At 50.1% G+C, this 16145-nt stretch overlaps 1 protein-coding gene and 1 pseudogene across 1 annotated transcript in view; both read right to left on the bottom strand.

Annotated features, from left to right (window-relative positions):
- SDK1 (sidekick cell adhesion molecule 1) overlaps window positions 1-16145 on the bottom strand; it is a 539765-nt gene that overhangs the window by 231550 nt on the left and 292070 nt on the right. The window contains exon 6 of the mRNA XM_065892294.1: window positions 601-712. Within this exon, the coding sequence (XP_065748366.1) occupies window positions 601-712 (112 nt within the window). The remainder of the gene's footprint in view (window positions 1-600; window positions 713-16145) is intronic.
- Window positions 8553-10168, bottom strand: LOC136134563 (cytosol aminopeptidase-like; annotated as a pseudogene).

Genomic DNA, 16145 nt, shown 5'->3' with positions numbered 1-16145 from the left:
AACCATGGTGGGTTGAACAGTGGACATTTAAAACTCAATCCAGATATTACTCTACTCCCTTAAGGCACGCGTCAGCGACACAGTCTGCTCAAGGGCTATTGAGCAAGGATAGCTAATTGCGGCAGCAATGGACCGTAAGTGATAATGATTCCATTTGCTCAGGAAAAGAATGCATAAAACAAATACTGCTAGGGGACGCGCTACATGGGAGGCGTGATCACGGGAACTCCATTCTGGAGCGACCACTAATGGGGCTGAGAACACCTACGACGACAGGGGAGAAGAGAATTAACTCTTTCCTTTGCACCCAAAGGAGAGCAAAGCTCCTCTCTGCTCCTCAGCCAGAATCTAAGAAGAGACCCTCTACCATGACCCAGAGCTAAAGCGGAAAGCGCTGCTTTCCAATATAAATATTACATTCAATGTAAATACTGCAGAACAAGGCCCGGGAAAGGTCAGCACACCCAAGTCCTATCTTCCCATACGCGCTGCGCCCACAGCCCAGCTGGATGAACAAGACCACCGTTGCTGGAAGAGCCAGCCACACGCAGGAGGGGTTGTCATGGGTTGTTACTCCCCGCGTGGGGGACCGGCACGCACCTGGCATTGGCTATGCATTCCAAGGTGGTCTCACTGGAGCCGGCCACCACGCTTCTGTTGCTCGGGGGGATCACGATGACGGGGGCCACGGCTTCAGGTGTGCCAACATCTCCTGCGGCAGAGAAAGCAGAAGCCCATGGAACTCTCTGAAGTACAGAAGGTGTGAGGATTGGAACGTGACACGAGAGTCCCGTCAAGCTGCTCCGACAGGACACCCAGCACCTCGGGACCCGGCCCCAGCCCTCGAGGGGCACTCGGTGTGGTCCTGGTCCATAAACACATGTCCCGCCCAGGAACCACGGGAACAGAGAGCTCCTGCTGCTTCTCCTCACATCGTGCCCATAAAGGGCTTCAGACTGTCGTGCATTTTCCAAAGTGCTTGCTGACTTTATCAGTTTTAGACTTTGCTGATTGAGTTACCTGGTCTACCCACTACTTTCAAACCCGTTGAATTCCACAAATATTTCATGCATCAGGCCCTCTGCTGGGCATGCGTGTGTTTGGAAGGCGGCTGCTCTCTGACTTGGGCCCGAATGTGGTCCCCGGAGCAAAGACATCCCATGAACCAAGTGCTCGGTTCTGTGCGTGCATGTTTAATCCCTTCTCTCTGAAAAGTAACTATTCCGACTCCGTCTCTGTTGTGTGAGTATCAAACTATAAATAACGTAGCTCATACCTCTGGTGACAAGGGAAAAAAAAAACACTCGATCTTTTTGCCACTTTTCTCTCAAATACAAGTCGTATCAAAATTAAACTACGTGCGCATTACTACTGTTTATTTAGGGAAAATGAGGACTGATCACACATTTCGAGAACAGGACTTTCAATAAAGGGTGGAGATGCAAGAGGCTGGAAATAAATAAACAGACATCGCAGCAGATGCCCAGTGCTTCCTGGAGGACCTCATACTGCAGAGAGCCGCCACCAGTGAGAGCAGCTGAGGAGAACCGTGGAAGGTTCCAGCTGCTGGCAACGTGGTCAGGGCATCGAGAGAGAGCAGGGGGAGAAAAGAGGACTGGCCTCTAGTCAACTTCCCACAGCTCTGAGTCCGGCTTTCACTGCCTAAGCAGTATGAGATTCTGGAATTAAAGGTTCACGTGAATTTAAAAAAAAAAAAAGCCTGAGGCGGGCAGAGCCAACAAATCAATTTTTTAACCCTATGTATCGACTAGTTACTGCGAGGCCGTTTCAGGCCCTCGGGGCTCCGGGCAAGCGCCGGGCAGCCTTCCGCTCCCCACGCCCGGCAGGGCCTCCCGGGGACCTTCCCAACGCCCGACACCCTCGGCTTGTGAGGCTGGGGATCGTGGGGCTGGTTATCAAGCCTCGGAGGATGCCGGAGTACAGACACGTTCGTGACAAAGGCTGAATGCCTGCCTGTCATCTGTGAAAGTCGCTGATGAGGAGAAATGACCTGAGCTGCTAATATTTGCAAACAGTCATGTGAAGTGAAGGAAAGCAGCGGGGCGCACAGAGGTCGCCGAGCAAGGTGCTAATTTGGCATGAATCAGCGCTCCGCCTGGCGCGCCGGAGAGGAAGCCCTTGCTCAGCGCTTGTAGCCGCCCAGAGGGCAATCCCCCCGCCCCCCCACCCCGGCGGGCGGCTCAGCCTCGCCTGCGCGCTGACCCCGAGAGACCCGCAGGCGACAGACAGGTCAGCGCCAGGCCCGAGTTCACAGCCCCGGGGACGAGCGAATTGGAGGTTGCGCGCGGAGATTCCAGCCGCCCCGAGGAAAGAGGAAGTCGTTCGTAATTGTGATTCATACGGAAAAGCAACTTCTGTCTGTATTGCTCTCGTGGCCCAGACCGTTACCTGATTTCAAGGACCCTCACCCATGGGGTCGACAGGACAAGTCGAGCGAGCAGCTCGACTCGGGACTGGTAAATGTCAGCCTGCCCTCAAACCCGACCACTTTGTTCTTTCTGGTGATGCGTGAATCACACATGACGCTTGGAGAAGTAGGTCCCAGAGATGCAGATAAAATGTGACGGTTCCTAAAACGTGCATTTCTAACACACACACAAGGTACACACATGCTGGCAAAGTGCCCTTGACTTATGGAAACTACAACAGGAAGATCAAAGCAAGGTCTTGTAATTGAGGAGTCTGTGCGTTTTCTACTGAAACTTAACATTTCAGTAAGCTTTTACGTAAGCTCCCAGAATCCACATCTCTCGGTAGCAAGGACAGTGTGACAACTCACCCCCTCCCCCAAATGTGACTTTTAACTTGTCAGTGGGCAACTTTGCCTCCATCAGGCGGGAAGTTCAGTGTTGTCCCGAAGGGACCCTGAACCCCACAGTGCAGGGCTCTTTCCTCTGGGGCCATTCATTCTGATGGGGGGGGGGGGTGTCCTTACCTGTCTGTCTGTCTGTCTACTCGCCTTAGCTGCCGAGTACTCTACAGTGGGAGGTAGGCAGCAGACTGTCCCAGACACAAACCATTAACTACCCCGGCTCTAGCTCTGGGTCATAACTAGTCCCACGGTGGCCAAGGCCGCTCCCCAAGCCGAGACCTCCTCCGCCCACCCCCATGCTAATCATTCCTCCATCCAGACCCTTGTTTCATCTCTCAGTCACTAACAGCGCCTTCTTGTCCTGTGGACCTCGGTCTCTTCTCCTGTACTGCATTTTGTAAGGCCAACTGGCCCGAGGCAGGGGAACACAATCAGATTCACAGGTTGCATCAGACCGAAATTCTCCGGACCACCCAGTTCCAGAAACTGCCCTGGAGACATTCCGGACCACCCAGTTCCAGGAACTGACCTGGGGACTTTGAACCCAGCCCAGCCTTCCCGCCTTTCGAGGGGCGGGACTAACGGTCCCCCAGGATACCCAAAAAGACCACCAAATAAGGAATACCCTGCGCCCTCCCAGATTCACCCACACCCCTTTCCCTTCTTCCCCTATAAAGTCTTGCCCAACCCTCACCCGGGTGCGACTTCTCTGGCCCCTTTCTCTCGGACCAGTGAACCTCGTCCGGGAGCGCTCCCTAATAAAGCTCACTTAAAGGTTTCCTCTGTTTCGCGGTGCCGTTTGTTAAGATCCGACCTTACACATTTTAGTGGGTTTTTACTTCTTTTTTAAGTGAGAGGAAGTCATGGATGTGTATTTTTAACCTGCCAAGCTGACTTTTCTACCAATTTTTTTCCCACGTTCAATTTTTAGAAGAGAAATGCAAAGAAGACTATCTGGGCATTTTTAAAAGAATAAAACGACCTCTTCATTTCTGGTACTCTCACGGTGTCTAAGATACAATAATCACTGAACAAATACTCAATGATTGGTTAATTTTTCATAAATATTCTATAATAATGAGCCACTACTACCACCACCAGGAAAATTACCCTCTCCTTCAGGGTTCCGCATTAAAAAACGTTTTTAAAATACCACATGCCAATGTATTAAGAATTATTTCTAAGAAGAACGAAAACAAAATGGGAAGTGGGAGGGAAACTGTACTTCACCAAGTTCCCACACAGCCGCTCGTGTTTACATTTACAAATGTTGCCCAATTTCGTCTAACAACAAGCTATTAGCATCCCCCTTTTATAAGACAGCCATTAGCATCCCCCTTTTATAGCTATTAGCATCCCCCTTTTAGTCAAAGTCACATGACTAAACACGGTAGAGAATGGGTTTTAAATAGAGGAATGTCTTCATCCAAAGTTCATAAGCTTTCTTTTATATAACGATGTTTCCTCCTAATAAAAACTTTGGTTGTGCTCAGTTAACCAGAAATTAAATTAACTAGAACACTCCTTCCCCCGAGCATTTCCTTAATTGAGACTTTACTGTAGCGTTTTCAACTGAGCATTTCCCAGGTTGGTTTAGGTGGTTGGGAGGTGCAGACATCGAAGCAAAAGAGGATTTCTGCCGAGGTCAGCAACAGTGGGTGCTAGGTGGCTTCAAAGGCAGAAAGGCGAGTGCTTTGTAGTTCTGGGAAGAAAGGCTCCAGGCAGAGGGAAATGGGGTCTACTCCTAGTCAGTTTCTCCCACATGAACCCCTTAATCACTGGAGAGGCTGAGTAGAGAGGAGCTGTCCAGCTTACATTTAATTAAAAAGTATACTTAAAGCATATCAAATCTCTCAGACAGAAAAAAAAAAAAAAAGTTCAAAGTCTACCAGAACTGCTAAGCTGTGGAATTACTGCAGATAAAGTAGGATGAATGGCACACAGCCTGCTTCCCTGCAATCAAGACAGTGCCGGTGGTGGGACAGCAGCGTTAAGGATAAAGGGCATGTCACCTGGACCCAGGGTCAGAAGCACAGGGACAGGCGGGAGGTGGTGACCGAGACCTGGAAGGAAGGAGCCAGCCCCGCGGTCATCTGGGTACAGAGTCAGAAAGTCAAGCTCTGGAGACAGAGGTGGGCAAAGGAGGACACAGGAGCTCAACCAAGTGACGGCAGGAGCCTGGGGGTTGGGAGGAAGAGAACTGCATTTAGAATCCAGTGGAAATACCCTGGCTCCCAGCGGGAAGCAAGTTACTCAACTTCTCAGAGCCTTATCTTCCTAATTTGTAAAATGATGCCCGTCTCACAGGGCCATTCAAAACAGGAGTATACTTTGACACTCTCACTTTCGACGTATGTTTGTATGTTACACGACACACATCAGACGGCGTGTGGCACACAGGACGTGCTTCGGAACTCGAGGCCGCAGCACCGCGGTGAAGGGGAGACTGAGGCCCTCAGTGCCTGCTCTGCTCCAGGGCTTCCCGTCTCTCTGCCAGGACGGCCTCCCCGCAGACGCTCTGAAGGCCCGTGCGCCCTGGATGTGAGGCTGCGGGGTGCTGGACCTCGAGGGAAGGCCCGCAGCCCTGCTCGTGGCCAGGGAGGAGCGAGCCCGCCTGCAGGCTTGGGGCCCACACGTCCCCACACGCCTCCTCATGAAGGTCTCCACAGCTCACTCAAAACACAGCCTCTTTCTTTCTAAAAAAGAGCCTATGCCCTGAAAGTGGAATTTTCCAGAACATCTGAGAAAGCAAATCCCTCGTTTGGGCTTCCTCTGTCAGAACCGTCATCTTGCCCGTCCGGCTTGCTAGGCGAGCGCTACCGGCCACGCGCCTCAGGGGATCTTCGCGGCCAAACCGGCGAGGCTGCGGCTCCCCGCTCTGTTCCCTCCGCGGAGCCGGGTGCCGCCCTGGCCGCCCGGAAAATAACGAGCTCAAAGGCCACCTCCACCGGGAGATGCTGAGGCACGTCTGCCCGGAGACACACAAACGTGCAAGATGAGCCAACCACACGGGCACACGTATTCAACCAGGGGCAACCCCGTTCCGGGAAAGACGGGGCGGCGGCAAAGGCCACGGCCCCCAAGACTCCAAAGAACCTCGGCTCTCCAGTTCCTAGTGGGTCCAGATCTACAGGGTTCTCACTTAGTTCAAAAGAGGGTCCCGTCCAGAAGCAGCAGCTAATGGCGCCTCCAGGACCTTTCGAAACCTCCAAATGTTGATGCTCCAAAACAAGTGGGTCTAAAACTTGTAGGAACAAAAGAGAAAAATAAAGTTGAGAACACACACGGGAGTAAAAGGCCTTAGGAAAGCCCTCAGCGCTGAGCTATAGGTTCCTCGGTGTTTTCTGAAAGCTTTTTTCAACATCCAATAATGATAATATTTATTGGTTGCAGTGACCAGATGACGTAAACAATTACAGACATGCTTTAAAGTTAAGGCAACTGGCTATCTGGGCAGAGCAAGAAGTGACCCGTCTCGAGCCAGGGCCACGGGTGCCGGGCTCCTCTGGCACCTTTGGTGCCAGCTCTCACCTCACTGCAGTGTCCCGATTTGCGGGGAGATCTGTCCACCTTCTGGAATAAGGAGGGGCGGATGTGTTGTTCATCTTTGCACGGAGCAAAGTGCCTGGGCTATAAGAGCCCTTCTGTGAGCGCTTGTTGAAGGAAGAATTAAGTCTTGTCCAAACAGAGCACGGCTGGTTATTATTATCCGCCCTTTATCGCTACAGGATGAGAACGACAGTAGCAAGTACCTCTTATTTCCAGGCACTGCGCGAGCGTGGGGAATATGAGAGTTAACTGCAGGGGGTCAGAGGTCAGCGATGTCAAGGAGGTCTGGGTTTAGCAGAGGAAGAGAGTCACGTCAGAAGAACAAGCAGCTGGTGGTGGGGTCAGGAGAGCCGAGGGGAGGGACGCGGCAGGATGCGGGGTCGGGAGTGCTGCGAGATTGATTCTTCCAGGGGAATTAGGAAGGGCTTGAGCCCGGCCCTTGTTAGATGGACAGTATTCACCAGGCAGAGGAGGGAAGGAAAGGCATTCCAGGAACAGGGAAAAAAGAAAGTGGAAACCGGGTTGGCTTGTTTGGAAAACTGTCAAGTGGTTCTTGAAGGTTGAGGGGAAACTGGGGCCTGGGGGTGACCCCAGAGGAGGCTGTCAGGGGAGGGGGGCCATGCTACCAAGTTTGGACTTTATCCAGTAGGGAATGGAGAGCCACTGAAGGCTCCTGAGGAGGAAAGTGGTGACGGAGACCGTGCGGGGCTGTTGCGGGCGTCGGTGGGGGGAGAAGAGGGGCCGACGGCAGCTGGGTGTGCGCACGGAAGCTCTCCCGGCTTCTGGCTCGAGTGGTTTGGGTGGATGGCGGAGCAGCTCGTAAGAGTGAAAGCTCAGGAGCGAGAAGGGTTGGGGTGATGATGTGGGCACGTGAAGCCGGCGGACAAGGAGGCCTGGGGGTGTCCACGTGGGCAGGGGCACTGGCTGGTCAGCGGCACGAGAGCTCGGGGATGAGCACGGAAGACAGGGCTTGGAGGGGCCCCCAGGCGGCTGCAGTCTTAAAGGGCAGGCACAGGAAGTGCACGTGGATGGGACAATTGGCGGTCAGGGCAGCGGAAGAAGGAGGAGAAAGACATGATGACACTAAGGAAAGAGAAACTGTTGTTCCTTCCAAATGAACAGGAATTTTCACACGGACGATCAAGGCTGCTTCTGCTCAGTTTCTGAAGACGAATCTTTGAGTTTCCCTCGCAGGACAATTACTAAGGAAGGCGGAGCTATATGTAAGTAAAAATCCTGACCTTCCCCAAAAAGCGTTTCATTGTGCCACGGAGCACACTAGTAGACACTGCAGAGCTCGAGCCACTCTTCTGTTCGGTTCTATAGCTCAGCTTCTGCAAACAGGCTGCCTGGGGCCATTCTCAACCGCTTTCTGGCCATAAAAAGCACAATTGAATTGGTCAGTCTCTTACGATTCTTGACCTTCTTCCATGCACAGCAAGGTACATTCGTGCCCTTTTGGGGGATGGGTGAAAACAGCTCCAAGACACTTTACTTGAAGAAAATCAAGTGGCTTTTCTCTTCTTTCTTTTTTTTATTAATAAATAAATTTATTTTAAAAAAAAGAAGAAAGCTCTACTGCTTTCTGCTCTCCCACTTATTAGCTTGGTGACATCATAGGCATGTTACTAACCCTCTCTTGTGCCTCATTTTCCTCACCTGTAATGTGGGGATAATAGTACCGCCTCACCTACTCAAGCTCATCACTGAGTGCCCCAAAGTGATTATTAACATTGAGACCCAACTTAATTACTTAGTTCATATAACACAGCCAGAAGAGACCAGTTATATTATATAGCATCACTGGGTTTATAATAATATATAAGTAAATATCAGAGCCACACCAGGGAGCACAAAAAGTTAGATTTATTGTTTCTGACAACTGCATAGCGACTTTTAGTTTGTTCATTATTTCCAGCATCACAAATCTGAAATAGAATTTTGCTCCTCAGTTACAGACAAATACTCTGAAAAGTGATTAGGCAGCTTTTAAAAAATCATCATTATTCACTTAAGATAGAATATCTTAAAAATCTTTGCCAGGCAAGATATTAGCTTTACCTTTATAAACCTCTGCATAAAGTGAAAATCCAATCAAGGCATACAAATTTCATTTTGTTCTATGTTTTTAAATACCGTCCTTTGTTTCCCTTAAGAGATTCTGATCTATTCATTCAAAAGTATTCTGAAGCTCTACTGCCCGTTTAAGAAAGAAGGAAGGCATTTTAGAGCATCTGAACTGAGTGCTGTCTTGACGGAACCGAAGCAGGAACTCGATCAGGGTCCTTGCGGGCCTCCCAGCCATGCCTTTGCACAGATGAGGAACCATCTTTGTTGGTCATCACACCTGCTGTGTCTACATGCGCCCACTTAGGACAGTCACAAATTCTTTCCGAAATGCTGCAGCCGTACATGCTGCTGCAGATCTGTATTTCCCAATGCTATTAACATCAGCAAGTCGGCAACGTACAGTCTCTGTTGTGTAAGGTTCAAAGACAGGCATCCTCCAGACACGGTCTCCCGTTTCCATGCTGGCCGCAAATAGTTCGTTCCACAGCCAGGAAGAACTGGTAAAGACCCCAGGGGCACCGGACCCCAAAGCTACATCCATGGCACCTGTCAGGGTGGCGGCACTGATGACGACCTTTGGGTTAAAAGTGTGCGTGTAGCAGAGCACATCGGCCAGGATGAGTCTCCCCTCAGCATCAGTGTTATCCACCTGTATGGTCTTCCCGTTCTTGGCTCTAACAACATCCCCAGGCTTGTTGGCCTTCCCGCTGGGCATATTTTCACAAAGAGGGGCCAAACCTAGGACTCTGAAAGGCAGGTCGAGCTTGGCAGCAGACACGATGGCTGAACAGATAGTGGCGGCTCCTCCCATATCAGCCCTCATGAGGTCCATGTTTGCAGCAGCCTTGAGGGAGATGCCACCACTGTCGAAGGTAATCCCCTTCCCAACAAACACCAAAGGAGGTTCACTTGCATTGCCTTTGTAGTGAATTTCCAGGAAGACTGGAGGCTCTTCGGACCCTTTGGCCACACTGAGGAATGATCCCATTTCCTGTTCCTCAATCCAAGGCTTGGGTCTGATGTGGACGTCTGTTTTACTACTAGCACTTTTGAGATTCTTCTCAGTAATTCCGGAAAATCTGGTTGGCATCATCTCATTGGCGGGTGTCTCCAACCAAGTGGCACGCCAGGTTCTGCCCAGAAGCAAAGAGGACTCCCCTTTGCCGGGCCTCCTGATACCCACTTCCATGGAGCGTCACTGACACGGCCAACTTCTTTTTCTGCTTCAGGTCGTCACACTCATAGAGCCCAGGCACCACTCCTCACACATGGGCGTCTCCGCAGGGGTCCACCTCCACGGACGGGATCTCCGGGTCCTGAACCTGTCTGCACCCCGCTGCAACAGCGGCTCTGATGTTTTCTTTGGCTTCGTGCCAGTTTTCCTGGTCATCAACTCCGGCCGTCTTTTTGCCGAGGCCAACCACCACCATGCTGGAGAAGCCCTCAGGCAGACCATAAACGGTTTGGGTTTTGCCTGCCTTCAGGGGTGGTCCAGATATGTTCAAGATCTCTCTCAGCTTTCCAGATACCAATTTGTTAAAATTCTCTCCTGCGCTTGTAAATTGGGGGACATCATCTTCTTTTTCTTTGCCACTGATTCCTAAAACAAGGCCCTTCGTCTTGTCTGCGGCGGCTGGACCGGGTCCCCAAAAGTGCTTCCCGCTCAGATGTCGGACGGGCGACTCTCGCGGCAGCCGGAAGAGGCAGCAAGGGCATCTTTTCGGCTCGGCCCCCCGGCACCGCCCTCCACCAAGCACGTGGCGCAAGGAGGGCGAGTGCGCGCCTGGGAGCCCGGCTTTCGTGGGCGGGGTGGGGGGGGCGGCGGGGGGCGGTGGTTGGGCTCAAGTGGCTCTTCCATTCATCAGTTGCTTTTGCAAACCCTCGGAGTCTGTCATCTTTCTCGGCATTATTAAAACGGCCTGGCAAAGGGATTAAGTGCTCTCCTGCCTGCAAAAGCATCTCAACAGGTGTGTGTGATCGCTTGCCACCATGGGAGCTGGCGTCTTGATAGCTCAAATCCTGTAGAGCTGAACCCTCCAGGGCACATACGTTTTAAGAGACTAGGAGAGATATATGTGTGTGTGTGTGTATATATATTATATATATAATCTCCAAGAACCCATAGAAATTATTATTATTTTTGTTGTTAACAAGTGCTACAGTGAAAGGTGTATAGGCAACAGGCAAACCAGGTCATTCCCTCAGATTCCGAGAGGTGAGTTTCTCAAGGCAGAACCTGGGCAATTTTAAGACGCACTTGATCGTGAAAAGTGAAATGAACAGCATGAATTTTCTCCTGATTGGAAAAACCTTGTTCACTAAATAGAAAGTTCCTCCCACCTTTCACTTTCCCCAAACTCACTTTTTAGTTTCTGCCCCCCCAGCTCCTGAACGGGCGAAGCAGGCGTGTAAATTTCTGCGTTAATAATCCCTTGTGTGTGGAGCTGCCGAAGAAGACTCTCCTATCCTTCTAAATGCTGTGCCCTTAATCGCTCGTTAGCGAGAACCCGCTCACAGCCGCGAAGGCGCTGGGCAGTGCCGCTGGACGAGCCCAGTCACAGAAGCCCTGCTGCTCCCTGCGAGGAGGGTCTGCACTGGCCGACTCACTTCTTGTTTACTGTACAACAGTGGGAGGGAATACAGCCGTATACCCCATTTACAATTTTATCTTTACGTGTACTGCCATTTTTATCTCAATACACTTCTGGACTTTTCTATTGACAAGAGAGGATAAATAAAATAATGTGACAGCTTGACAAACGATCCAGCAGTTTCTTTTCTTCTCATTTATAACATGTTTGAAAACTTGCACATTTGGAAATCAATGGAACGTTACAAAGAATTATTTTCATCAGCAGAGAAAAATGAAGGTGATAAAAGGCAACTCTGCAGCAGGCTTATTCGTTTATTTATTTATTGGTAAAACACAGAACAGGAGTGTGGATTTAGGAACTGCATGGTTGGACCCTGGAGTGATCCAAACGTACAGAGACAGCAGCTTTCCATTTAAGCATATAAATGCAGAACCTACCGTTTAATGCAAAACAACCACAACCAACAGAGAAACTGGGGCCATGTGTAGTTTGGGTGGGACAGGGAAGTAAGAGGGCGTTCTTCAGGAAGTTAGGTCAATTTCCCAAACGGCCTACTGAAATTATTGAGAAGGTACCTAGGCACAACAGCAGATCACTTTTAGCTTCAGTGAGAAATGCCCTTGAATAATTTTGCCAAACATGCCAACCTGGGCGTGGAGCCCAAGCCCACCGGGGCAACTGATGCCCATCTGAGGCTATTAGCAAGGACAATGGGGAACTGCAGGACCCCTTGGCAGGGCCCTCTGAAGCCTTGGTCCCTTCCAGCCGCAGTTGGAGGAGTTCCAAGGAAAAAGTTTTTCTCAAAGTTCCCATGAGACACAAAGTATTTAGAGGTTGGTAGATCTGCAGGAAGAACACCACCGCCTTGAGCAACCTCGAGCAGAGAAATCAAAACCACATCTGGTTTCTTTAGTGACCATAAAGCCATCGTTTGGAGGACCGGAGCTACACTGACGGGGGCCCTCTGCCTCCGCAGGCTGGGGGCCCCTCTGACAATGGCGAGCCCACGCCTCCCAGCCGAGCTCTTCCCCTTGCTCCGCGCTCCACGGGACCCTCCACTCACTATGCTTGTTTGGTTTGTGTCTGTCTCTCCCCGCAGGAGACCAGGAGCACAGGCACTTTCGTCTGTTCTGCTTTAGCCACTCTCTCCAGGCCTGCACAGTGCCTCGTGCACAGCAGGTATCCGGTAAGTATCTGTTGACTGAACACGGAGAGCAGGGCTTGGCTTCCCGTGCTTCACCCGCCGCGTGGCAGGCGCTCTCTGAAACACCCCAGCCGCCCTCCTCTGACCTGAGCGCCTCCGCCTGCGACAACTTTCCCCATTCCTACCCCCCGCCTGCACTGCAGCCTGCTGAAGTCCACCCATCCATCGGGGCCAGGGAGCATGCCACCTCCTCCAGGAAGGCTTCCCAGGCCCTCAGTTAAAGTGCCCTTCCCTCTCGGTACCTGCTGCATGCTTTTTAAAAATTGTGGCTAAATATACGTAACATGAAATTTACCATTTTAACCATTTTTAAGCGCACTGTACCGTGGCTTCCATTTACACCGTAGTGCAACCGTCACCAGCATCCCTTTCCAGAACTTCATCCCCCGAAACTGAGACTCCGTCCCCGTTAGACACCTGCTCCTCATTCCTTCCTCCCCAGCCCCCGCCCCCTCTCCTGCTCTCTGTCTCTGCGAGTTTGACTCCAGGTACCTCAGTAAATGGAATCACACAGTATCTGCGAGTTTGACTCCAGGTACCTCACGTAAATGGAATCACACAGTATCTGCGAGTTTGACTCCAGGTACCTCACGTAAATGGAATCACACAGTATCTGCGAGTTTGACTCCAGGTACCTCACGTAAATGGAACCACACAGGATTTGTTCTTTCATGACTGGCTCAGTTCACAGAGCGTAATGCCTTCAAGGTTCATGTATGTGGTAACACGGATCAGAATTTCATTCTTTTTTAAGGCTGAATAATGGTCCATTGTACGGACGGACCACATTTCATTTATCCATTCATCTGCGGATAGACAGGTGGTTGCTTCCGCCTTTTGGCTGTTGTGAATACTGCTGTTACGAACATGGGTGTGTGAGTATCTGTTCCAGTCTCTGTTTTCAGTTCTTTTGGGTATATATCCAGAAGTAGAACTGCTGAATCAGATGGTAATTCTGCGATTAAGTGTTTAAGGACACATCATACCATTTTCCACAATGGCTGTGCAATTATACACTCCCACCAGCAAGGCAAAAAAGAGTTCCAACTTCTCCACACCCTCACCAACACTTGTTGTTTTCTCTTTGTTTAGATTGTTTTCAAAGTAGCCGTCCTAATGGGTGGGAGTGGTGTATCATTTGATTTGATTTCCCCACTGATTAGTGAAGTAGAGCATTTTCCCATGTGCTCAATTAGCCATTTGTGTATCATCTTTGGAGAAACATCTATTCCAGTCCTTTGCTCAGTTTTGTTTTTTTTTTTTTTTGTGGTACATGGGCCTCTCACTGCTGTGGCCTCTCCCGTTGCGGAGCACAGGCTCCGGACGCGCAGGCTCAGCAGCCATGGCTCATGGGCCCAGCCGCTCCACGGCCTGTGGGATCTTCCCGGACCGGGGCACGAACCCGTGTCCCCTGCATCGGCAGGCGGACTCTCAACCACTGCGCCACCGGGGAAGCCCCTTTGCTCAGTTCTTAAATCAGGTTGTTTGTTTGGTTGTTGAGTTGCAGGAGTCCTTTATATTTTCTGAACATTAATCCCTTATCAGGTGTAGGATTTACAAGTACTTCCCCCTATTCCACGGGTTGCCTTTTCACTCTGTTGATAGTGTCCTTTGATGCGCAAAAGTGTTTAATTTTGATGAAGTCCAATTCATCTATTTTTTCTTTGCCTGTGATTTTGGTGTCATATCTAAGAAATCACTGACAAATCCAATGTCATCAAGCTTTCCCCCCTATGTTTTCTTCAAGGAGTCTGACAGTTCTCAGTCTCAGCTGTAGGTCCTTTGACCCACTCTGACCCTGGACCTGGGGTACGCGGTGTAAGGCATGCAGTGCACTTTTCACGCTTGGTTAGTATCGCTCTGGAGCTGGTGTTGCCCATGCCCTGCCCACAGTCTCTGTCACTTGCCGCTTACTTACAAACCCACGACTTTCTGCAAACACCTGCCAGTTCCTATCTGAGGTCATTCTCTGGCCAGGGGTATGACTGGCCTACAAGGGTGAGGTGGAGAGATAAGCCTGCATGCCTGGACGTTAACGTCCCTGGAAGTCGTTCTCAAGGAATAAAGCACGGGAGCTGATGAATAAATCCCTGCAGTTTCTCCCTCAGTCAGCGACATTACAGTGGCTTCCAGCCAGTCTCCCTGAGGCTCCTGGGGGACCCAGGACAGATGTTCACTGAGGGGATGGGCTCACTCACTGATGTACCTGCACTGGTGCCTTTCCCTTCTCTGTCTCCTTGGCCCACTCCTTTGCCCATGGTTCCTGGGACCACCTCTAAATAAACATTTTCACTGAACTCACACGCTCTGCTTCTGGGGGAAAGTGAGACAAACCTTGGTCTCCTTCAGACCAGGGCATATGTACAAGCACACATCTGCCCCACCCACTGTAATCTCCTTAAGGTGTGCGACCCTTAGCCTTCAGAGCCTCTGGCAAAGTCAGTGCCTAACAGATGCTTGCCAAATCGAATTTCCAAACAGACACCAATGTCTGTTCCTAAAATAATCAAATCTCTTCCCAAGACGAGAGTTTTGCATGTAAGTTTCTGGAGAGCGGCACAGCTCTGCTCCTGACACGTGTTTATGACCCTCTGTCAGGCTCAAACCCTGCTGAAGATCAGACTGTCTTCACATAGCACGAATCACAAACGGAATCGGTAACTAGGAAAGTGTCTCACAGGTAAAACCAAGAACAAAGAAATGCAATCCTGAGTCCCTGGAGAAAACAGAAAATTATCTTAACAAACGCTGTGAGCACATGAGAGAAAGAAAAGAGAAAAAAAAGGAGATAAATAAGAGAGAAAGGGGCCACAGTACGTTAAGTAGAATATATCAGGAAAACCACAGTTGTGCCCCTCTCCTTAAAATACAATAAAGATCTTTAGAAAACCAGACTAAATTGAAGTTATTTTCCTTGCTACAGATACCATTGTTCAACTCACAGACTGGAAAGTATGGCAACTGAAGCTGAGAGTAAATTCATGGTCTAGTTATAAAGACGCCGGCTCGGGAAGCCAGACCGCAGGTGAACACTCCCAGGGCTGTTACTTTTGGAAGACTTTGTTTGACCGGAACAACATAAAACTGAAAGCTTTGTATTTTACAGCTCCCCCAGCCATGTGAAAACACAAAGAGCTGAGGGGCCAATAGCTTGAGAAACAGGTTTCTCACTGTTTCAGCTCCTTCCCAGAAGGGGCACCCCACAGACCAACAGATGACCTTTTTATTTTTTCACGTAAGACTGATATCCTAAATAAAACCAGAGCTTCTCAAATGAGAAATCCAAGACCAATAAAACCTCTCACTTACATATTTAGTGTTTCATAAAACTGCAATGCCGCAAGGTGGTTATACCCAGCACTGGAGAAATATTTTATCGATCGTGTGGCATTTTCTTCCGCGTTCCCACCTTAAATGCAAATGTCCATACGAATATATTGATGAACACTTCCTCTGCTGTGTTTTTAGGTAATCAATTTCGTATTTATTTCATCTTAGAAGAGAGCAAATCTGAGGCAGGAAATCTTGCAGGTGTCCTAACCGGCACAGAGCAACCCAGAGTACTACACGTTCCAAAACAATAAACGGTAAGTAAACAACCTGATGGACAACCATGTCCATCAACCATATTCATTCCAAGCTAATTCTAGGAATAGAACCGTATTCTGTTTCCTAACGTTAGGATCAAGGAGCATTTCTCTCTGGAGGATGGAGTGGGGACTTTACCCCAGCTCATCTCTAGGTGGGCCAGGCAGGGCTGTATCTCTACCAACATGGCGGGGCTGACCGCTCCCAACGCACCGGCGCAGGTTCTGGGCTCGGCCTATTTGGAGATTCATCATTCTGACTGGAGAGCGCTGGCCCCAAGAAGAATAAATAGTCAGGCTGGGGACAT

This window comes from Phocoena phocoena, chromosome 15, assembly GCF_963924675.1.
Source record: "Phocoena phocoena chromosome 15, mPhoPho1.1, whole genome shotgun sequence".
Taxonomy (NCBI): Eukaryota; Metazoa; Chordata; class Mammalia; order Artiodactyla; family Phocoenidae; genus Phocoena; species Phocoena phocoena.
The sequence above is the reverse complement of the archived record's forward strand: the minus strand, read 5'-3'. Positions and strand labels throughout refer to the sequence as shown.